General features: G+C 34.9%; 1 protein-coding gene across 1 annotated transcript; it reads left to right on the forward strand.

The window, feature by feature from the left end:
* The first annotated feature begins 2,411 nt into the window (after positions 1–2,411).
* Positions 2,412–25,480, forward strand: LOC132544908 (hemicentin-1-like). Its single transcript, XM_060208562.1, has 16 exons — positions 2,412–2,613; positions 4,207–4,215; positions 5,959–6,270; positions 8,799–9,056; positions 10,009–10,266; positions 11,374–11,631; positions 12,160–12,417; positions 12,788–13,048; positions 13,902–14,216; positions 14,558–14,671; positions 15,920–16,000; positions 17,870–17,935; positions 18,910–18,972; positions 22,677–22,742; positions 23,907–23,972; positions 25,464–25,480. The coding sequence occupies exons 1-16, from the start codon at positions 2,412–2,414 to the stop codon at positions 25,478–25,480; spliced, it is 2,604 nt and encodes an 867-aa protein (XP_060064545.1).
* The last annotated feature ends 238 nt before the right edge of the window (positions 25,481–25,718 follow it).

Genomic DNA, 25,718 nt, shown 5'->3' on the forward strand with positions numbered 1-25,718 from the left:
AAATATATTACACCGGACAACAGTAAACATATTACACGGACAACAGTAAATATATTACACCGGAAAACAATAAACATATTACACCGGACAACAGTAAATATATTACACCGGACAACAGTGAATATATTACACCGAACAACAGTAAATATATTACACCGGACAACAGTAAATATATTACACCGGACAACAGTAACCATATTATACCGGACAACAGTAAACATATTACACTGGACAACAGTAACCATATTACACCGGACAACAGTAAACATATTACACCGGACAACAGTAAACATATTACACCGGACAACAGTAAATATATTACACCGGACAACGGTAAATATATTACACCGGACAACAGTAAACATATTACACGGACAACAGTAAATATATTACACCGGACAACAGTAAATATATTACACCGGACAACAGTGAATATATTACACCGGACAACAGTAAATATATTACACCGGACAACAGTAAATATATTACACCGGACAACAGTAAATACATTACACCGGACAACAGTAAATACAATACACCGGACAACAGTAAATATATTACACTGGACAACAGTAAATACATTACAATAAATAAATATGTTACACCGGACAACAGTAAATACATTAAATATATTACACCGGACAACAGTGGACAACATATATTACACCGGACAACAGTAAATATATTACACCGGACAACAGTAAATATATTACACCGGACAACAGTAAATAGTAAATATATTACACCGGACAACAGTAAATAAATATATTACACTGGACAACAGTAACCATATTACACGGACAACAGTAAACATATTACACTGGACAACAGTAAATATATTACATCGGACAACAGTAAATACATTACACCGGACAACAGTCAACATATTACACTGGACAACAGTAAATATATTACATCGGACAACAGTAAATATATTACACCGGACAACAGTAAATACATTACACCGGACAACAGTAAACATATTACACTGGACAACAGTAAAATATTAAAAATATTACACTGGACAACAGTCAAATTGTGTAGAAGTATACAACAAGATATATATAAGTATAACATTTCTAGTCGTTTCGGACTGTTCATGATTACACGAAATATTTACAGACTGAGATAATTTCATGATGATCTTATGTTTTTTTTTATTACCGCATCACAGATGCGAAATATATTAACAAAATACGTAAATGGGCATCCCTGGGTATACGAGGCGAGAGATGTGTCTTTATACAAGTTTATGTTTTAACAATAAAGCTTTTAACGTACAATTATCAATAATATATCAGCAGAAAAAGTATCAGTATTTATGTAACGTGTACAGAATGACGAACTTTTAGACTTACGAGCTAGAGGTACATCCCAGGAGCTCTGTTGGTTGAAAAGATAAGTAATATGTGTATATTTGGATACGAAGTTTGAGTATCAAGAATGTTTATGAGCACGCGTAAATTTTGTTACACCTGTATGATGAGCAAAATAATTGAGGATATAGATAAATCAGACTAACGAACATACAGTAATGGATAGGAACACACGAACAAATATTTTCAAGGTGCGCTTGCAAAGGGAGAAAGAAAAAATCTATTAATACATGTAGATGACTACATGGATAGGATAGCGGATTTATGAGTTTAACAAAAAAAAATAACTTCATTAGTTCAATAAGCCGTGAGCACATCCTGAGAACCACAAAAGTATTGAACAAATTCTGATGTAAGCTTGAATTATATACTCGATTTGCATACATTGTGTTAATATATTCTCAATTAGAAGATCTATATAGAATAAAATTTGTGAATACAAGTTTCATGCTATTGCTGAAAAGACAAATGTATAAATGGCTACAAAGTTGAACATGTATAAGCTAAAATGCGTCCCGAGGAAACTGACAGTCGAAATCGAGACGTGGACTTAAGAAAAGGCACATAGGTCCTGTGTTGATATAAGACACATATCACCGTCGGAGTGTCAGCCCAGCGACGCTGACCCCAACTAGGTGATATCACATATTGTGACCGAAGGGTTCAAGTTCAGATTCCCGCCGGATTTGAAAGATTTTGGAAGATTTGTCTTTAATCAAAATCTTACCGTTTGTTGTCCAAGTCTGCGATATCTGGCTACTCTTTACTAGGTTCCTCGCAAGGAATGGCTAAGCGACCACGATATTTAGTGAGGTCCTCGTTTACGGAAATGCCTTTGTAGGGATCTTTGGAACGAAACCCGACTGTAAATTTAGCGTCTGCGGAAGTTTCCGGTTTACCAACTCGATGAGATCGCTCCAGCGCCTGAGGGGGGATCGACACCACATTGTGAGGTCCTCTGGACGTCAATGTACGATAATTTCGTTTTCAGCCTCCAGTCTGGCCACTTTCTCTACCAGAGGTGCCATGAACAGCATGTTGGACATTTTGCAGCCTGCAGGTCATTGGAAATCGGACAGCTGTCGTCAAGAAAAACTGGGTAGCGGACTGGGTAGCGGAGGTAGAAGGCCTGGCAGGGGATGTTGGATTCCCTGCTGGAGGGTTGGGGATGTAGTAGCCATCGGGGATGATAAATTGAATCCAAACACACTATCGGATAACGGGGTTGATGTGGATGGTAAATGTTTTTGTTTTTTATTGTCTCTGGTGATAGGGGATGGTGTTGATGATGAGGATAATGCTCTTTTTGACTGAGAAACGGGAATGGTATAGTTCCTGAATGACATTGAGTACAAGTAAAACAGTCAAATATCACTTCATTTCAATGTACACGTTCACATACATGTTACGGTCACGGTTCGATGAACACAGGAATGTATACCCGACACAATAAAGCACTTTCAATAAAATGTTATTCAGCTGGAGTGAGACATATCACATGTACGGTATAGGGTATTTAACCAAAGAAGTTATTCAATGCATCATAAAACAGTCAAGAATCAGATCATTTCAATGTAAACGTTCACATACATGTTACGTTCACGGTCCGATGAACACAGGAATGTATACACGACACAATAAGCACTTCCAATAAAATGTTATTCAGCTGGGATGAGACATATCACATGCACGGCATAGGGTATAACCAAAAAGGTTTTTCAATGCATCATACAACCATAAGTCTATACCAAACCTGACCCCGAAATACACAGAATTCACATTTCCATTGGAGCTAATCTGTCAACACCGTCCATATTATCCAAGGGCCGACAACTCTCACGTCATATAGATTATGTTACTAATGACATACTTTGTAGAGATGAAGATAATTTTTGTAATACTTCTAGAGTAGAAGACGGTAAAACAAATGTTCCAATTATTGAGCTTAAAACTGACAAATTAACTCAATTAGATTAAATTCGACTGAAATACGCGATGTTCTACAGATATTGAAGCTCTACAAGACTTCGGATGAAGATGGAATAAGGCAATACTGCACACACTGTTTGTATTACGTTATATTATTTGATATTTCCTTAACAGCAGGGATTTATCCAAACAAATGGAATTTACCTAATATTATGTCATTGTTTAAAAAGGATGACAAGACATTCTCCTTCGAAATTATGTACCTATTTCCGTGTGCTGTCCACTGTTGGTAAAGATTTTGAGTGCTTTTTAAACTGTTGTACAACTATTTCATAGAAAATTCTTTGTTTTACAAAAATCAGTCTCGTTTTATTCACTGGGCAATTTTGCAGTGTATCAACTCATTAACATTTATCACCAAATTCGTATTGCACTCAGAAAAAACATGCATGTGTTGTATTCTTTGACATATCCAAAGTCTATGATAGGGTCTGGCATAGAGGTCATTTGGCGAAATTAAAAACGTACGGAATTTCAGGTGAATTGCTTATATGTCTGGAAATTATTCATCTCATAAATATCAACAGGTTTTTTTTAAATAGTTCATATTCTTCTGTCTGAAGGGCATTGAGGCAGGGATTCCGCAAGGCTCTATTATTGGACAACTTTTATTTCTTATAGACATAGAATTTGATGGGAAAGTCTTAAATTTGAAAGATTATCATAAACATTTATGTGTTACTCAATTCGAATGCAAAGCGTGTTGGGGGCGGGGGGTGTCATGTTAATGGAATTTGCACTTCGGCTATGAAAAAAATCAATGTTTTACGGAAGTTGAAATATTTATTAAGTAGGGATGCTCTTTGAAAAAATTAAAAGACATTTATTTTTCTTGTTTTAGAATATGCTTGTGAGTTGAGGGCGGGTTGCACTATTTTTGAACTAGAAAAGGTAGAAAAAAACAAAGTAAAGCTGCTCGCATTATATTAGGACTGTCTTCATATATCCCTATTAATACTTTATACTACGAAGCTGGTCTTAAAAACTTATCTAATTTCAGAAAAATTAGAAAACTTCGCAACTAGTTTATAAGATGCATAATAAATTAACACCTGAATGCCTCAATGGGTTTTTGCTGTCTTTATGTGGCGAAAATCGTTACGAATTACGTAACAATAATAAGTATAGGATTCCTCCTTTCAGACTGTCTCTTCCTAACTCTTCTTTTCTACCTTCTACTCTTTAATGATGGAATAACTAATAACTTAGGAAATTCAGTTCGATCCCAGCACTGTATTAATTCATTCAAATTCAGTTTAATATAATGCATTCTAAGCTCTAACACCAGTGCAGTTCCCTCAATTAAGATCTTTTTAGAGTTAACCTAGAATTAAACTAATTGAAACGTTGGGTTAGATATAGAAATTCAATTGCTTGGCAATTCTCAAGTTTTCTTGGACCTTAATTCAAACTTTTTTAGATCTGTTTAAACTATATTTAATCCAGCAAGATATTTTGATGTCAAATTTTAACAATAACTGTATATTTGTATTGTTAGTATTGTAATGTTATCTCAAATGTATATTAGGCGAAGGCGTCGATAAGTTTCAATAACTTGTACCTGATCCCTTGTCTATCTCTTGGCAATAAATATGTTTAAACTAACTTCGTGTACTTCACGAGCTTAACATGACAGGGTATCCATAACTACCCTAAACATAATATCTGTATGTAGTCACAGTGTAAAAGTTTCTTTCTATACCATGTTGGAACTCTTCCAGATTTTCACATTTTAAGCCCTTAACGTTACTAAGAAGAATACGTCTCCATGACGCAGCTTCATCGCTAATATAATCGCTGTATATTCCAAACACAGAAACCGCAGTCAGCGCAATCACATTTTAGCGTGATACTTTGTACGCAATAAGCGCAAAATAAATATTACCTTTAAAGTATGGATTTTTGCAGTCAACTTCTACTGTCTTACGTATCTACCATCGACTTTTGTTTTTGTCGGCAGTAATATAAAAAGAACTCTTCTTCGAAAGAGGTGCAAAGCTCATTGTTTGGACAATCGACATCCATGTTTTGTTTATCATACATTTTAGATATTAATCATTTACATAAAAAGGTGCTATTGCTGGTGGATTTTTTCCACAATAACTGCTTGTTACCCGTCTATAATTACATATTTGAATAAGACTGATTTTTATTCTATTTATGCGTCACTTAAACATCAAACCTAAAGCCCACTAGCATCAGTGATGGGTCCCAGAAGAAAAGAAGCGGTTATGTGAGAAATTTAATCAATTATTTGGCATAAACCATTGAAGGAATTGTGCATGGCTTTCAAACTCTTTAAATATTTAATTTTACAAACATTTGTTAGCTGGAACAGGCATGGACTACATTTATTGTTTGCTTTAGGCAATATCAACGAATTACCGGTAGCTTCCAGACAAATTATGTACATTTTTTTCAAGCTCAAGAGAAGACGAGTCGACTCTATCTGATAATCTAATCAGACCACAGATTCAATATATTGTTTGCATGATGTAATATAGTACATCTTATCTTGAAGCCTGAAACTCATTTCGGCAAAAAATTAAATTCGTCCTTATAAACTTTATCGTTTGATTTTTTTTCATTGTAGTGAGGGTGCCAAAGACTACATACTCTGTTTTAGCGGGACTTACCATCACACTTGAATGTTCGATTTCGCCACCAATATACCTATCTAACGTACACTGGACCAAAGAGGGGCGACAAGCTCAGGTGTTCAGCTCTGTCAGTCCGCGGAATACAAAATATTCTGGATCTTCCTACAGAAGGCCTTCATTGACCATACGTGATACAAATGTAAAGGACACTGGTACCTATACATGTAGAGGGCTGAAATCAAAAGGTGAAACCTACTCCAGGTCACCTCTAAACTTAACTGGTTCTCCAATCACCTTAACAGTGTGTAAGTAGTAGTTACCAAATTGTTTTATTGTAAAATCATCAACTTTCTTCTGAGATTAATTTTCGTTGAAATCGTCGGTACGTACCGCTAATTACTTAACGAATTCCATAAACATTAAAACTGGTATATAATCATTGCGCAATATTTATCCACGAAATAGTTTTTCCATAAAAAATAACACGCAAATCTGAGGCCCACGAAAATATCGGATTTTGCAGTATTATTGACAAGTTGAGAGTTTTGGGCTTGTGGGCAGTACATCAGCTATTTCGCTTGACACGCAACCGACACCGATATTAGTTGTAAAACTTGTGCCCAATCCTATTGCTACTTATGAGCAAAAACATATTTATAAATCACAGAAAATTAAATTGAAATGCATTAACTACGGGATTTTCATCTAACAATTCCGATACATTTCTCTAATTTAGCTTAAAGAATAATTTTAGTCAGCGATTCTGACACGGACACAGATAACGGCATAAGATGGTAGAAAACATAAAACTGTAAAGCAGCTTATTCAATATGGTGTCGTCTTATTGTCATTATAATGTAATGTCAAACTATCTGATCTCAAAAAGCTCCCAAACATTTTTTTGAATACAACTTTATTGTATGTTCGGATTCAGTTTTTCCTTTTAAAATGTAACAAAATGAAAATTTAATGGTTTTCCGTAAAATATATATATTTTACTCTTATGATATAATACATCAATATTTTTCATCCTTGTTTCGCACTCATGAAAGTTATAGATATTCTGTTACAGGCGTTAAATACTACTAAATATTGTTTTATATTGTATCGATCATCGATACAAATAATCCGTCAGTTTAAAGTCGGTAGGGACACGGTGATCTCTTATGGAACTATACTCGTGTAATATATACTCGTCACTTATCATCATTACGTGTATCCTTTTCAATTTATAAACTTTATACACTTTGCTTATGAAGCGCACATTAGGCATGTATACATGTAATTTTCAGAAAAAATTGATCTGACTAATATCACATCCGGATCTAACCAACAATGTCCGCTCATTTCAACACACCGTGCCCTTACTAAACCGTCTCCTGCAAAACCAGCCTAGAGTTCCATAGTATCTTTTTTTTGTAACGTCAATAAATGTAATCCTTACACCACCCCAAACCCTACTACCATAAAACAGTATGCTATCTACATATAGAACTTGGTGGAGGGTAGTTTTTACATTTAAATGTAAATTTGTGCATTGAGAAAATAATGAAAACATGGCTTGATGACCACGGCCAGCGAATTGCTTCTTTTTTATTTTAAATAGCATCAGATTTATTCTTGGAGCTTAACAATACATCCAAATAAGCGAGTAAACACGAATCAATGAGCGCTGTACGGTTCCTATGTCCATACATATAATGACGTCATTAAGCATATGACATAATTAATAGTATTGTAATGACAAAACATTGATAGAGGAGCACATACGACCCTCTAGCACTCCAATGATTAAACTGCCAACACATATAAGTTTCATTATTCTAAATTTTCCTAAACAATCAAAGCCAAACTTTAGTGGTTCCCACGTATAATACAAAGCGGTGCTGATGTTATGTGAATTTGTAAGGGGATTGACCCAAAATATATAGATGATTAATTTATTTCGTAACCCTTAGACTGACAGTATTTGACCCTTAGACTAATATTTTACTCTAGGACCGAAAGTATTTTACACTTACATTGACAATAGTTAAAGTCTGCCAAATTCAAACAAGAAAGTGAACAGTCAGTAGTGTGAAGCGTCGCCCATTGTGACGTCACAGACAATCCCATAACGCTTCAAATGTTGTGATATTAATTATAACATCTCGAGAAATGTGTATACATCGCAGTATTTACATTTGAATATCTATAACAGTTTATAGAAGTGAAAATAACAGAACACGTAAGTTGAAAACTACGTCGGTGCCCTTTTTTTATCTACGAGGTGTTGGGGTCGATCATATATATGTGACGTAGACTCGCTTATAATTTGTAGTATCAAAACACATCACAGGGTTGAGTGCTGGGCACCTTGGCACACCTCCGATAAAGCGCATCTTGACGAAGTTAAAAAGGGGATCGGATCTTACACGGTGTCAGATGTAGAATGCTTCATTCCTTCCTGGTTTCAATAGGACATTCTTAATATAGATATTCACAACGGCATGAAGCTAGCGTATATAGAAAGTCTTCTTTAGTTACAGTTACTAAATAATAGTAATAACGAAATATTGAATATCATTTTCATAAGAAGTTTTACTTTAAGCATCACAGTTAAGCTACGGTCGTTTATCAAACGAAATATGCATCGTGCGCAATCGCCTTTATGATGTCTATGTTGTTCCGTACACGTGATAACTGTCAAATAATGTTGATGTTTAATATGAAACAAGCCGTCTTATGTGGCGATTAAACAGAAAAATTAACACTATCAATTAAAACATCTGGTCAGTAGAATATCAGGTAAGGAATGTTTCCCATCTTTGACGTACTAATGTTATGGTTACAGATAACCCATTTGCCGTCACAATCAAACCAAGCAAAGAAAATATTTCGAAACAGATAGGAGATTTTCTCCCAGAAAGAACATGTGTATCAGATGACTGTCGAGGTAAATGTGAAGTTGTGTGGACTTTACCTAATGGTAGAAAGAAGAAAGACAAAATCTTCAACAAAAATATCTCAAAGGACGACACTGGGAAATACATATGCACAATCAGCAATGAGGTACAGAGTGAATCGATATCCTTCTACGTCACCGTGAACTGTAAGTGCGAGCAGTAAGTTATCCTAGTAAGAGTATAGTTTACTGTGAACTGTGTGTAATCCTAGTAAGAGTATAGTTTACTGTGAACTGTGTGTTACCCTAGTTAGAATATAGTTTACTGTGAACTGTGAGTTATCCTAGTAAGAGTATAGTTTACTGTGAACTGTGTGTTATCCTAGTTAGAGTATAGTTTACTGTGAACTGTGTGTTATCCTAGTTAGAGTATAGTTTACTGTGAACTGTGTGTAATCCTAGTAAGAGTATAGTTTACTGTGAACTGTGTGTTATCCTATTAAGAGTATAGTTTACTGTGAACTGTGTGTTATCCTAGTAAGAGTATACTTAATTGTGAAATGTGAGCTATCCTAGTAAAGGTATTATTTACTGTGAACTGTGAGTTATCCTAGTAAGTGTATAGTTTACTGTGAACTATGAGTTATCCTAGTAAGGGTATATTTACTCTGAACTATGAGTTATCCTAGTAAGATTATATATAGTTTACTGTGAACTGTATGTTATCCTAGTAAGATTTTAGCTTACTATGAACTGTGTGTTATCCTAGTTAAGGTATTATTCACTGTGAACTGTGAGTTATCCTAGTAAGAGTATAGTTTACTGTGAACTGAGAGTTATTCATGTAACACCGTACCATTTATTAGTTACTGACAACTGAGATTGTTCTGTCATCTCTTGGATCACGATTGAATTTCGGTATAAACATGACATTGGTTGCACATTTCAGTTATTATTTTCTAGAGGACAAAAGAAACACATGTTGTTTTCTGTTATATAGTACACGATTGTAGAAAGATAAACAAATTTCATTCATTTTTTACATATTTGTGATTTGTCTATCACACATTAACAATTTATTGGGGTATACATAATATGATACGACAGCAGATGATTATACTAAACTTTCGTATTGAAAATGTCATTTTTCATTTTGAAGATGGACCTCAATCCGTAACACTTACGCTATCTGGTCATCAGTCTCTAAGAAAAGGACAACATTTTTCGGCACGATGTCAGGCAGATTGTTCCCCATCCTGTGCCTTTTACTGGACTGGAGGGAATATTAACCAAGCATATAGACGTGCAAATATTTTAAGCATTGAACGTTTAAGTAAGACCGACAGCGGTGTTTATCACTGTAGTGCATCTAACGATTACGGCAACAAATCCACTTCTTTGAAGATAAATGTCGAATGTGAGTTGATAATGGTAAACCGAAAATTCCATAGAGCATAGAAATCTCAAAATGTTGATTAGAAATGGAGTTTAGTCTGATTTTTTCTTTAAACAGTTAAGTGGATATTATTTGTAACGTTTTGAGCTAATATTTCTTTTTCTTGGTCGAATTTTCGCAACATCGATTATTTGAATTATGCATGTTCAGTTTAAAGAATTAGTTCATAAAGAAAGTATATTTCTTTAGATTAGTCCAAAGTTAGTTTTACCAGTTCTGATGAGAGACGAGTTTTACCAATTAAGATGAGAGACATGTGTTAGTAGTTTTGATGAGATTCGAGTTTTACCAATTTTGATGAGATTCGAGTTTCACCAGTTTTTATGAGAATCGAGTTTTATCAGTATTGATGAGAATCGAGTTTTACCAGTTTTTATGAGAAACGAGTTTTATCAGTATTGATGAGAATCGAGTTTTACCAGTTTTTATGAAAGTCGAATTTAACCAGGTTTGATGAAAGTCGAATTTAACCAGGTTTGATGAAAGTCGAGTTTAACCAGGTTTGATGAAAGTCGAGTTTTACCAGTTTTGATGAAAGTCGAGATTTACCAGTTTTTAAGAGAGACGAGTTTAACCAGGTTTGATCATAGTTGAGTTTCACCAATCTTGATGAAAGTCGAGTTTTACCAGGTTTGATCATAGTTGAGTTTCGCCAATCTTGATGAAAGTCGAGTTTAACCAGGTTTGATCATAGTTGAGTTTCACCAATCTGGATGAAAGTCAAGTTTAACCAGGTTTTATGATAGTTGAGTTTCACCAATCTTGAAGAAAGTCGAGCTTTACCAGGTTATATGATAGTTGAGTTTCACCAATCTGGATGAAAGTCGAGTTTTACCAGGTTTTATGATAGCTGAGTTTTACCAGGTTTTATGAGAGACGAGTTTTGGTGTTTTAGCAGTTCAGTTTAGATTAGTATATTCGAGTTTTAGCTGTTTTGAATGAGATTAGAAGACTCGTGTTTGAGTAGTTTAAATGAAATTCGAGAATTCGATCATTTTCTCTACTTCGTTTATATGAATTATGTATAACTAGATTTAGTACATTCTCTATACATGAATATGTTTTAAGACGGACCCGACGATATTAGTTTGGAACCTACAACACGGAGATACAACATACTGGAAGGTATCGTAATAAACGACATCAACTGCTCAGCCGATTGTAATCCAGCGTGTCATTTCTCCTGGACCAGGAACAACCTCCCAGTCAGTAATGACACCACGCTCTCTCTCGGTAGCTCAAATAGCAGCAAAGATGGCACATATACCTGTACGGCTCGGGGTGTAAATACAAAAAGTACAACGTCAATCACAGTGAAAACTTTATGTAAGTAATGATAATATGCAAGTACAATGTGGTAATATGTCAGTACATTTTTGTCCATATGTAAGTACATTGTTGTAATATGAAAATATATTTTAGCGATATGTAAATACAATTGGAGATAGGTAAGTATATTTTGGTAACATATTATTACACTTTGGTGATATGTAAAAACATTTTGATAATATGCAAGTACAATGTGGTAATATGTCAGTACATTTTTGTTCATATGTAAGTACATTGTGGTAATATGAAAATATATTTTAGTGATATGTAAATACATTTGGAGATATGTAAGTACAATTTGGTAATAAGTAAGTACATTTTGGTAATATGTAAGTACATTGTGGTAACATGTAATTACATTTTGGTGAAAATCTGATAGATTTGATTTTTTTTCTGATTGAAATTCAAACATATGCTTGATATTTCAACAATGAAATCATAAATTCAGAACTTGTGACTATTTATGTTGCCGATGATTTGTTTTAAAGTCTTAACGTTATTCGGTTCATTTTTTACTTCACTCAGATGGTCCAAAATCGATGACATTGTCCAGAAATGGTGATCTGTCAGTACTAGAAGGAACAAATGTGAATATACGATGTCGGGCAGATTGCTCCCCTTCCTGTGATATCATCTGGACAGGACCAAATTTCAACAGAGATGGGAGACGTGGAACAAATTTAAACATTACAAAGGCAACCAGGACTGATCATGGTGTCTATACTTGTACAGCATCGAATGAATATTCGGAGATATCCACTTCCCTGAAGATAAATGTAATTTGTAAGTATAAAAATCTGTACATTATAAATGATAAGTACGATATCATCAATGTAAGTCTAGAAACATAATTAATGTAAATAATGTAATCTACAAGACCATGATAATATCATCAATGTAAGTCTAGAAACATACTTAATGTAAATAATGTAATCAAGAATACGAAAAATAAATGGTCTCTTCAAAAATGGAAAGTCAGCTTCTGTTATATAAATGTCTTGTAGGAAACAACAACTGAGACAATAAAATGAAATCAGTACTTTTAAGGGTAAGCCGACAGATGTTTACAAGAAATATTGGTCATTTATGACAATAAGCCTCGGAAGCATGATATTAGAAAAAAATGTGGTTACAAAAATGTCTTTGCCTATAGATGGTGGATCTGACATAAGACTTGCACCGACTGAAACCCACTATACAAAGAAGGAGGGTAGTAAGATACCGGATATCCGGTGTACAGCTGGATGTAATCCCGCCTGTGAGATATCATGGTACCATGATAGAACTGGTCGTGTCTGGCAGGGAGATAGATTGTCCTTGCTTAACATGTTAAGGTCAAGGGACGGAAACTACACGTGTGCAGCTAATAATAGCCAGGGAACTCAGACAACAAATGTGACTGTGCTATCTCTCTGTAAGTAGAACTTTTTATAAAGTAGACACAATGATTTATGTTTTTATTACAATAACACATTTACATCACTATATGAGAAATCGACAACAACATGAAATAACAAGGCAAGCACATCTTATTGATCAGTATAATAAACCACAATCCAACCAACTGGACCAAAGCAGCAGATTTTGTCAGGTGAGATTCAGAGATTCAACACTTCGTAAGAATCAGTTCTTGTATCATGATAATTGTGTGTATGCAGTTTTTTCATCGTGTGGATGTGTTGAATATGTTAATGACTTTGAAAATAATATCACAGTGAAAAATTTAATATATTCAGTTTTGACGCATTTAAGAATCCTATGACTCGGACATTCATGATTTTCCATGCGTACACAATGGCCATTTTATCATTCTGTATCACATTTTGTTTCATATGTTTCCAAGAACTTAGGCGAGATTAGCAGTTTGACCTTTCGAATGATGCAACATGTACATAATGCATACGAAAAATCGATGGATTCACGTTGAATACGCCTAATAAGTTTACGAAAAAAACACATTGATTATGATAATATAGTAAACATGTTGATGACGCGGGCACATTCAATATTTTGGTACATTGAATATGTCTCTTGAAATATTTGCTAAAATTATGGTCTCCAAAACTATTTTTTTAACATAGAGGTAGACTATGTATAAATGTGGATATTTTTCAATTATCGTTTTGTTTCAAATAAATGTAAAATATCACCATTATTTTTTAATATGTTCTGTACATGATCACAGACAATACGAAAGGAAATATACTTCTGTTCAGATTCAATCAGATTACTCAATTGCTATATGTCTCAATCTACTGTTGGTATAGTCCCTCCAGAAGTACCCCGAAAGGACCTGCTAAATTCCACTTACATTGTACGCATGGGAGACGCCTGGACAAGTAGTATGTCCGTTGAGGCGTCACCTTCCCCACTCGCTTACCTCCAACATGAAAGAGACGGAAATGGTCCAGCTGTGGAGAGGAATTTATCAATGCAGTCGACGAGATACGACTATTACAGCACAAAATATACGTACAGTATCGAAAACATAACCAATTCTGACCTGGGATACTACACGTTGACCGTAACCAACTCACAGGGGAGATTTCTGTACGAGTTTTCTATCAACACCCTAGATGCTGGTACAGTATAGTTAATCTCGTTATGTTTTGTTTTCAAACATAATTGTTTAACTTTTTTATCGTGGGCACTTTAGGATATATGAAACCCACGGAGGTAGGGCATAATTAAATAGAGAAAAAAAATCAATGTAAAATGATTGATTTTGCGTTTTCATATACTTTGTAACCAATAAGTTCTCTTCTTTTCTAAAAGAGTGGCGTTTTATATGACGTTCTGAGTTTTGAAATATATGACATCTGGGTGAAAATTGCAAAAAACATAAGCGGCCTATTCTTTTTAACATGAATACGATTCCGAAATATTATCATTCAAATATAGAATTTAAACAATGTATTTTTAGGAACGTCGCTTGCTCAAGGTGCCATTCACCCCGCTGTATGGATTAGTGTGGTGATAGTTCTCATTCTCATCATTGTGACTGTCATCGTCATCTTAAAGCGAAAACACAACAAAGGTAAGACATTTTTATAACTCTACTGGAAACCTTATCTTTGTTAATTATCATGCCTTTGGAAATTACACTATTAATCGGCACGGACATTTAGAAAAGAGAACTTGGATCAAATGTTAAATGTTCTCATTTTTAATGCTTCTATTTAATTTGTGGTGAATTGCATATCAAAACGATGTCGGTGTTTGTGAATAATCAATCGGTACTCATTGTCTAACTTGTTTTGGTCATCTTTGGTAAATGTTTTGTATGTACCCGGGGCTTGACAATCGTGCATCCATCCCGGGCATGATTTTACACTGATGAGGACTTGTCAGTGATAGTTTACGAAACAGCTGTTTCGTCCTTCGAGGACTTGTCTGTGATACTTTCCAAAACAGCTGCTTCGTCCTTCGAGGACTTGTCTGTGATACTTCACCATATAGCTGTTTCGTCCTTCGAGGACTTATCAGTGATACTTCACCATATAGCTGTTTCGTCCTTCGAGGACTTGTCTGTGATACTTCACCATATAGCTGTTTCGTCCTTCGAGGACTTGTCAGTGATACTTCACCATATAGCTGTTTCGTCCTTCGAGGACTTGTCTGTGATACTTCACCATATAGTTGTTTCGTCCTTCGAGGACTTGTTTGTGATACTTCACCATATAGCTGTTTCGTCCTTCGAGGACTTGTCAGTGATACTTCACCATACAACTGTTTCGTCCTAGGAACACTTAGGGCCTAAATTCTGGCACATTTTCTGTCATAGTAAGCAAATATCAGTCGATAACATAAAAAACTTTATTTTCAAGACAGGCATATGTTTAAGTCGATATATGTTTTTGAGTACATCTGGTAATTTCATTAAAAAATGTCATGACCATTTGGATATTCTGAACCGAACCATTTTTCGAATGAATTGAATCATTGGCAAGGGAAATGTAGATAGATATATTTTTCTTCGGTTTTCTGTGTTTCAGTTTATTGTCTCTTTTGACATTTGGTATCATGGACTAGTTGTGAATTGGGGGGAGGGGGGAACAGACTTTTTGTACAACAAGAATCCTGAATAATCAATCTACATCATACAACACCATAAGTCTTTTCTATTATTCTGCTTATATAAAAATGTTTTGAACTTAATTTAATATTTTCTTTACATTTATTTTTTATATCTCTAGATGCACTATTTCGGAAGTTTCTTGTAAAAAGAAAATATTTGTAGGATTAAATATTGCACAACATATAATGAGTACCATCTCTACTACAGAAAGAAAACGTAATGTCAGTCAGAGATCCGCTGAGACATTCCATGGCGTGCACAATGCTTCATATGAGCAACAGGATATAGGTAAGTAATGATATATGGTGGTACCAAACCTCTGAACGGTTTTCTCTGTTTAAAAGAAATATTCAAATTCTGCATTGATCTTAATCTAATTTGGAAATGTCATATGTACATTGTGTAACAAAACAACAACTATATAGCTATCATTGTATCATGACGTTCTAGTATTTTCTAGTTATGTATTTATACATTGTCCAGACAGTTTATGTTGTGTATTCGAAAAGTCATTATAGAATACTCACTTTAACCTTAATCTCACGGCTTGGCCTATTCAATTTGACACTTTTCTTTCCTTTCGTCATCCTCGATACTCCAGTGATTACGATCACTTTTACTCTCAGTACCCCTGAAACATGTCATGGCAAAATTTGAAGGTTGCATGTGCGATACCTTGTGGACAAGAAGAAAAGGATAGTTTGGTCCTTTGATGTACATCGAACGATTCTCGAAGTCACATGACTTATATTGTAATGGTTTTGAAGTCGCTCGTTTGTAATCTTCAAGTTATTTTTCTCCTGGAGTCAATCAAATTACTTTTCCGGTGTCTTCATTTTTGCCATGGCATGTTCCAGGGATTCAGAGGGCGAAATTGATAGTAGCACTGGAATATTGAGGATGTCCTTTCGTGTACTCGCTGTCTTACTCAATGAAACGCTTGTGATCGTATCCCGAGTTTGTTTTTCAATATTGGACAATATTAAATGTCTAGATATAGATGTTTGCTTAAGAAAAATCGATAGCATACTTGTAATGGCTTCTGTCTTGTCAAGACTATCATATCAATTGTGTGTGTGTATGAAATACATAATTGGTTCCTACTTATACCATACATTTTCGGTGCCAATAAAATTTTTCTTACAGTATTATAAGACAGTGCCGGTCGTATTTAATTCTTTTGGCATAGTTGCTCCCCTTAATTTGATCAACATTAATTGGACACTGCCTCGAAGTGTCGATAATTTGCTCAACAAGAAACACATTAATCTGCAATTTCAAACTGCCTGATTCATGGCTTAACGCAAGTAGATTAAACATCAGTTCAAGTAAATTTCAGGAACTTTCACAACTAAATTTAACTGATAATGTTTTATTATATGCATATAATATTTGGATAATAACCAGGGGTTGGTCTTGTTGATGATGTGAAAGCTTCGAGCAAAATCATGATCATTCGGCGGAGTTCGAGTTAAAAAAGATATAGTTTCGAGTTTACGGAAAGTAACGAAGGTTCCCGAGCGTTAAACTAGTAATCAAATATACATGAAATGAGATTTTTTTTTTCGTGATGGGTTGCTTTTTTTCAAATTTGGATATCAATTAATTCATCTATATAATTTTGACAAGAAAATGTTTAAGCAACATGTGTTTCACAGCATTATACATATACATATCTGTTACGGTTTTTTTTTAATTATTTAAGACGTTCAATATGCTTTAATTTCTACATGAAACTCGAAAGAATAACTTGTTGGTAAAGACATTTTTGACAAATGACGAAGTCGGAAGTTCTGTTTACAGCTATCCAGCCGTTCAATGTCATTAAATTTGAGGGGGAGTTATGTCCCGTTGACTATATATGATTATTAATTGTACTGTAACGACGTCTGTCTGGTTGTCTGGTTGTCTGTCTGTCTGTCACGAATAGAAATGAATTATAAGTGTCGTTTTTCAATATCCTAATTTGAACATATTATGACACATACTCGTTCAACAAACCAGTCAGTCTTGGCATTGCTAAGAACGCAATAGTTTCTAACGATTTACAATCACTTTCGCTCTCTACGCCCCTCAAAACCCTGTTGAGTAGTGTTCCTTTATCGTTGAAACTTTTTGTAAACTTTCATTGCTGATTTTAGAACTTTTGATTGACAGCACCTCAAGGCCTTCAAGGGTTGCCACAGCAACCTGCTGATGCCTTCATTTCCATCCACGGAACAGGTTAGTAGTGTTTTCTTATTTTTTAAGTGCTTCAATACTTGTTTTTATTACTTGCACCAAAATTTCGAATAAAGTGTGACGTGCCTGGTATTTGTAAGTACGTGTTTACATGTAGAATACTGATCTCCCATTAAATCAGTGTTGATTATTGATACAGTTACGTTAAGACACCATTGTATAACAACCTTATTGCATATCGACCAAGCTTATTTTTACTCTTTTAACATTTAGCACGCCTCATATTAAAGGGTTAACTGAACATATATTTACCTCGAAGATAGGTTTCGACATTCCTATTCTTGAGTGAAAAATAAAAAGGGCTGAATCGTAGTGAAACTAATGAACAGTTATGTTAGATAAATGCTGGGAATCTATATAAACTGTACCTGGTTGATAGATTTATGTAGTTTGGAATATTTTCTTCAGCTTGGTAATGATAATAAGATAGAAGTTCTTACAACATAACCAGTAGAAAATTAAAGTGTGTTGTTTCGATAAATACACGATCACCTCCATCAATGACCAGTTTTGAATGTTCTAGCACTGACGTATGTAGTGTCCGAGATGGTAAGAAAATCTTATGGCAACTTTTTCGGCTGTACCGTGATCCTATGTACACTAAGGTCAAAATAGTGTGACGAGATGGTCACTTATCTGATGAAGGCGACCGTGAAACGTCACACTCTAATCTTCTACTGGTACTGTTTTAAGAAAGTCTACTCTATGAAACGTGATATCGTAATAAAAAGTGGCAAATCTGAAAACAAAAATACGCATTGTTATGAATTTGTCACCTATATTGCATTCATAATACAATGAATGCAATCTTATGGTTGTTCAATGGTTAAATTAACTACATGTATTTAATACTTAACAGGGATAAGACAAAATCAATTAACCATTGATTAACCGAAAGTAAACATTAACTGATAGTATATACTAGGTAACATAACTTTTATTAATTTTATTTACAGAGTCTGAACAATCGCGGCCTGTGAATGACGTATATGCCAATGTGGTTAGGCCTAAAAGCAGAGGTAGTATTACATTCTTTATCTATTACTTACACAAATAGACATAGTACTAATTCTCATCTCATCGATTATGTATAAAACGTACGTGTACCATCTATCTATATCTACAACCTACCTGTACCACTTACCTATATCTACAACCTACCTGTCTATATCTACAACCTACCTGTACCACTTACCTATATCTACAACCTACCTGTCTATATCTACAATATACCACTTATCTATATCTACAACTACCTGTACCACTTACCTATATCTTATCTATATCTACAACCTACCTGTACCACTTACCTATATCTACAACCTACCTGTCTATATCTACAACCTACCTGTACCACTTACCTATATCTACAACCTACCTGTCTATATCTACAACCTACCTCTACCACTTATCTATATCTACAACTTACCTGTACCACTTACCTATATCTACAACCTACCTGTCTATATCTACAACCTACCTCTACCACTTATCTATATCTACAACCTACCTGTACCACTTATCTATATCTACAACCTACCTGTACCACTTATCTATATCTACAACCTACCTGTACTACCTATCTATATCTACAACCTACCTGTACCACTTATCTATATCTACAACCTACCTGTACCACCTGTCTATATCTACAACCTACCTGTACCACCTATCTACATCTACAACCTACCTGTCTATATCTACAACCTACCTATACCACCTGTCTATGTCTACAACCTACCTGTCTATATCTACAACCTACCTGTACCACCTGTCTATATCTACTACCTACCTGTACCACCTATTTCTACACCCATCTATAACCACATCTCAACAGTGTACCACCTGTTTATAACCACCACACGTCTACAATCTACCACCTGTCTATAACCACCACGTGTCTACAATCTATCACCTGTCTATAACCACCACATGTCTACAATCTACCACCTGTCTATAGCCACCACATGTCTACAATTTACCACCTTTCTATAACCACCACATGTCTACAATCTATCACCTGTCTATAACTACCACATGTCTACAATCTACCACCTGTCTATAATCTACCACCTATCTATAACTACCACATGTCTTCAATATACTACCTGTCTATAGCCACCACATGTCTACAATCTATCACCTTTCTATAACCACCACATGTCTACAATCTACCACCTGTCTATAACCACCACGTGTCTACAATCTACAACCTGTCTATAACCACCACGTGTCTACAATCTATCACATGTCTATAACCACCACATGTCTATAATCTACCACCTGTCTATAACCACCACATGTCTACAATCTTCCACCTGTCTATAGTCACCACATGTCTACAATCTATCACCTTTCTATAGCCACCACATGTCTATAATCTACCACCTGTCTATAACTACCACATGTCTACAATATATCACCTGTCTATAACCACCACATGTCTATAATCTACCACCTGTCTATAACCACCACATGTCTACAATCTACCACCTGTCTATAACCACCATATGTCTACAATCTACCACCTGTCTATAACCACCACATGTCTACAATCTACCACCTGTCTATAACCACATGTCTACAATCTACCACCTGTCTATAACCACCAGATATCTACAATCTACCACCTGTCTATAACCACCACATGTCTACAATCTACCACCTGTCTATAACCACCAGATATCTACAATCTACCACCTGTCTATAACCACCACATGTCTACAATCTACCACCTGTCTATAACCACCATATGTCTACAATCTACCACCTGTCTATAACCACCATATGTCTACAATCTACCACCTGTCTATAACCACCACATGTCTACAATCTACCACCTGTCTATAACCACATGTCTACAATCCACCACCTGTCTATAACTACCACATGTCTACAATCTACCACCTGTCTATAACCACATGTCTACAATCCACCACCTGTCTATAACCACATGTCTACAATCTACCACCTGTCTATAACCACCAGATATCTACAATCCACCACCTGTCTATAACCACATGTCTACAATCTACCACCTGTCTATAACCACCACATGTCTACAATCTACCACCTGTCTATAACCACCACGTGTCTACAATCTACCACCTGTCTATAGCCACCACATGTCTACAATCTACCACCTGTCTATAACCACCACATGTCTACAATCTACCACCTGTCTATGACCACCACATGTCTACAATCACCATGTCTACAATCTACCACCTGTCTATAACCACCACATGTCTACAATCTACCACCTGTCTATAACCACCACATGTCTACAATCTACCACCTGTCTATAGCCACCACATGTCTACAATCTACCACCTGTCTATAACCACCACATGTCTACAATCTACCACCTGTCTATAACCACCACATGTCTACAATCTACCAACTGTCTATACCTACTGTTTTTTCTCTAACTACAATCTACTTATAACTATTTCCTGTCTATAATTGCCGATTACCAATTTCATTATATGTCTACACAACACACTTTGGTATACTTAAGCTCAGATCCCATGCAGATTAGCAAAGTGATACTACGTATAGTGACCAAATCAGAATGAGAATGTCTTGTCGTCAAACATATTATCGTGGTACCCGTCCTTACTTCTGATATAAATTTACTTTAAACTTGGATCAACTTTTATCATTTCCAATTCACATATGAAATGAAAAAGGAAATTAAACGTTTTCCCGTTGAATGTTTATACATTTTACTCATACCACAAAATATATCGATGTCTTTCTCACGCTCGTAGAAATGTTTGTATTATGTCATACTCTAAAATGTATGTATTATGTCATACTCTAGAATCTATGTATTATGTCATACTCTAAAATGTATGTATTATGTCATACTCTAGAATGTATGTATTATGTCATACTCTAGAATGTATGTATTATGTCATACTCTAGAATGTTTGTATTATGTCATACTCTAGAATCTATGTATTGTCATAATCTAAAATGTATGTATTATGTCATACTCTAAAATGTATGTATTGTTTCATACTCTAGAATGTATGTATTGTGTCATACTCTAGAATTTATGTATTATGCCATACGCTAGAATGTATGTATTATGTCATACTCTAAAATTTATGTATTATGTCATACTCTAAAATGTATGTATTATGTCATACTCTAGAATCTATGTATTATGTCATACTCTAGAATCTATGTATTATGTGATACGCTAGAAATATAGATATTAAACAGGAAACAATGAAATATCCTCCGTATAGTACCTAACTCCTCTATCTGGCTATAGTAAACACACACCTGCAATAGCGAAATATTCAACCTGTCTACATTACCTCTCTAAAGCGAACAATATGTCTATCTTATATCTTTTCTAACATTACCATAACCTCTACCAACATACAGCATCTCTCTATCTTAATCACCTCTCTAGTGCGTACCATCGGTCTATCTCAAATCTTATCTCATTCCATCTGTCTGCATTTTTCAGTTATTCAGTCTAAATCTTTATGGCGTACTGTATATCTCGATTGAGTTATTTATTTGACGGGTTTGTGTCAGCTGTGATGACCTTTTGGCCTCTCAGAGGACAATCCCTATCTCGCATACCCAGCATATTCTAAAATAAAAATGTAGCAATGTCGATGAGTATATTTTTACCTACTGTTTATTACGACCTCAGACATAAATTCGCTTCTTCAAGATAAAATATTTCTCATCATTTTAGATGAAGCCATATCTACTGGACCGAACAACGTTGATGGAATGGTAAATGAACCGTCTCGCAAGTCCGGTAAGTGCATATCTGATGGTCCATTGAATTAATCTGAAATACACAAGAATGTTCTTTTCTTTATTTAAATAATTTATTGTAATTCTTATTCTTGTTACTTCCAATCCTTAACAAGCTGATAGTAGCTATCCCTTAACTACGCCGATATCATTTTAAATTATAGCTATTTGATGTTGCCATTGTTTCATTTGTGATGTCACAGTGTTATGCTGTCATATGGATTGTGACGTCACCAAAGAAAGAAACAGAGAGTTAAGTTTTTATCTTTACAAAATTAGAAACTAAATCATCTGAATTCCTACATCTGATATGAAATGGAAATTCCATTTTCCAATGTGATATTGTACTTTGTTATACTGAAGCCCAGATCCCATGCAGATAAACTAAGTGATACTACGTATAGTGACCAAGTCAGAATGAGAATGTCTTGTCGTCAAACATATTATCATGGTACCTGTCTTGGATCATCTATTTGGAATTTGTCAATCTAAAGTTGTACCGACAAAGAAAATTGGATGTTTTCCTGTTGATTAATTATACATTTCTGTCAAATTGCCGAATATGTAGATTTTTTTTCGCACTCATAAAAAGTTATGAATTATGTCGTACGCAACAAATACAAAAGATAAAAAAAAAACAGGAAACCTTTCAAATATCCTCGGAATGCTACCCATCTTTTCGACCTGTCTATAGTAAAGCACAAATCTTTGATCAGGTACCTCCATATAACTAGTATCTAGCGTACCATAAGTCTATTTCGCTTAGTGTCACTTCCCTATACCTGCCTCAACGTCTACCTGTCTTCAGTACCTCTTTAGAGCGTTCCATCTCTCTATCTCGCTTAATGTCACTTCCCTATAACTACCACGAGGTACCTGTCTCAACGTCTACCTGTCTTCACTGCCTCTTTAGAGCTTACATCTGTTTATCTCACTTAATGTCACATCCCGATAATTACTACCTGGTACCTGCCTCAACGTTTACCTGTTTTCATTACTTATCTAGAGTGTACCATCTATCTATCTCGCTTAATGTCACTTCCCTTTAAGTCCCACCTGCCTTCAAAATTTAGCTGACTTCATTACATGTACTTCTCAAGAATGTACTGACAATCTGTCCCCTTTACTTGTCCCAATTACGACCGCTACCCTCTCATCGTTTTAGCAGACGCCATTGGTGCTGAACCAAACAGCCTTTATGCAATGGTACAGAAACCAGCTCGCAATTCAGGTAAAATCCGTAAACGTGTTTGTTTTGATTATTTGAATCAATTTTTACTTCTCACTCTAATCGAGTTGAATAATTTGTCAATAACTACCAAATTATCAATTTATTAATCACGTCAATGTTATATTTCTTGTTATAGACAGAATTTTTCATTTTTCACATTTTTAATTTCACTTTGCCAGATTAGAAATCTGGTTTACTATACATGATATGTAAATGGAAGCTCATGTGATATCCTCTGTATATGGCTTTATTCACCTGTTAAAATTCAATCTTTACACAGTCGCGTTAAACATTCTTGGGAATAAAACTGCGACTAATGCAAAGTAATTTTCATGAAACATATTCTTGAAAGCCGTTCTAAATAAAGCTGAAATGTGGTAGTTATATGATATTCCTGCTATCATAAATGCAGGATTGAATTACAAGCTGCTTACTGTTTCAAAGGGAGGTTACTCTCAGTCAATCAAAACTCTTATCGGTTTTTATTCTTTTTGTTAGGGAAATCGCTTTTTATAAGACGTGTAGGCTTATAAGACTTCCTTGTAGCCATGTCGATATCGAAACATTCTTGCGGAAAAAGAAATCATGAATATAATATATTTTGAAATTACCAAGAAAAGAATCTGCAACATAGGTATAATAACCATTCCAAGCAAAATAATGTTATTCTATCGTTTACCAGAACACCGTTCCTCCCACAAATATAACCTTTTTATATTCTAACACGAGCAGAGATCAGTTTGACCTTACGTACGTCTTATTGTGTTTTATCTACATTGTACAATAGGTGGCGCCACAACTTCCGAGAAAAGGGGTGCACACAGCATGGTTTCAAGAACCAGCATCTCAGGTAAGACAAGCACACTAATGTATTCCCCAACCCTATACTATTAAGATGTAATTTCTTTAAAACTATAAATAGTATACTATTCAATAGTAAGACCACGTTCTCTAATCTCAGCGATTTGACTTACTGTACCATTTGTCTCTGAGAAATGCCCTTGATATATTTTATGCCATCTTATATAGGCAAGATATTAATGATTTTCAGTTTAATATCACACATATCTCATGATTACGGTAAAATGCCGAGAACAAATATGATATGTTCTTTTATACATGTGAAATATATGCAATATTTAACTGGAAGCCATCTTATTATTGGTTTTTTTTATCATTTTTGTTTTGTTTGTCGGGTTGTTTGTTTTTTGTTTGTTATGTTTTTGACCAGACACCAAATAAGGAAATAACAATTCAAATATAAAATAAATCATTGTTCAACGTCATCGGGGTATATTTCCACATGTTTTGACGTCGAATAGTTTTACGTTGAATTAACAACAAGAAAAGCCCTTTTGAAAATATTTATTGACGAGAAAATTTATCAAATCACACTAATATTTTGGTATAAATGGCTCAAGTTAGAGTAAATTACACAAAGAAGATGTGGTGTAAACCAACTGAATTAACAAGCATTGACCCTGTTTTCAGGTGAATACGACGATTGATTTACCCTCGTAACCTGAAGACAAGCGCACACATTGACAATTCATGCGTCAAAAATGGGAGCTCGGGTTATTTCATTCTGTGTATTTACTCGTAAGAGGCCTAACTATGTTTTGGACCGTTACATTCGCCTCGCGTGTGATGATTCTACCTGCTTCAATGTAACATCTAATATAACTGGACCAATGACAGGTTTTTTAACCAATCCGCAGTCATTTATGAAAAGGTTTTTTTTAATCT

The sequence above is a fragment of the Ylistrum balloti genome, unplaced genomic scaffold (assembly GCF_031769215.1).
Source record: "Ylistrum balloti isolate Yb309-2 unplaced genomic scaffold, AGI_CSIRO_Ybal_v1 Utg369814, whole genome shotgun sequence".
NCBI lineage: Eukaryota > Metazoa > Mollusca > Bivalvia > Pectinida > Pectinidae > Ylistrum > Ylistrum balloti.

Excerpts from the sequence above, each read along its gene's own strand:
- LOC132544908 (XM_060208562.1), top strand. The coding sequence starts at position 2,412 with ATGTTGGACATTTTGCAGCCTGCAGGTCATTGGAAATCGGACAGCTGT. Across the intron at positions 6,271-8,798 it reads TCCAATCACCTTAACAGTGT|ATAACCCATTTGCCGTCACA; the intron begins GTAAGTAGTAGT and ends TTATGGTTACAG. Across the intron at positions 17,936-18,909 it reads CATTTCCATCCACGGAACAG|AGTCTGAACAATCGCGGCCT; the intron begins GTTAGTAGTGTT and ends TTTTATTTACAG.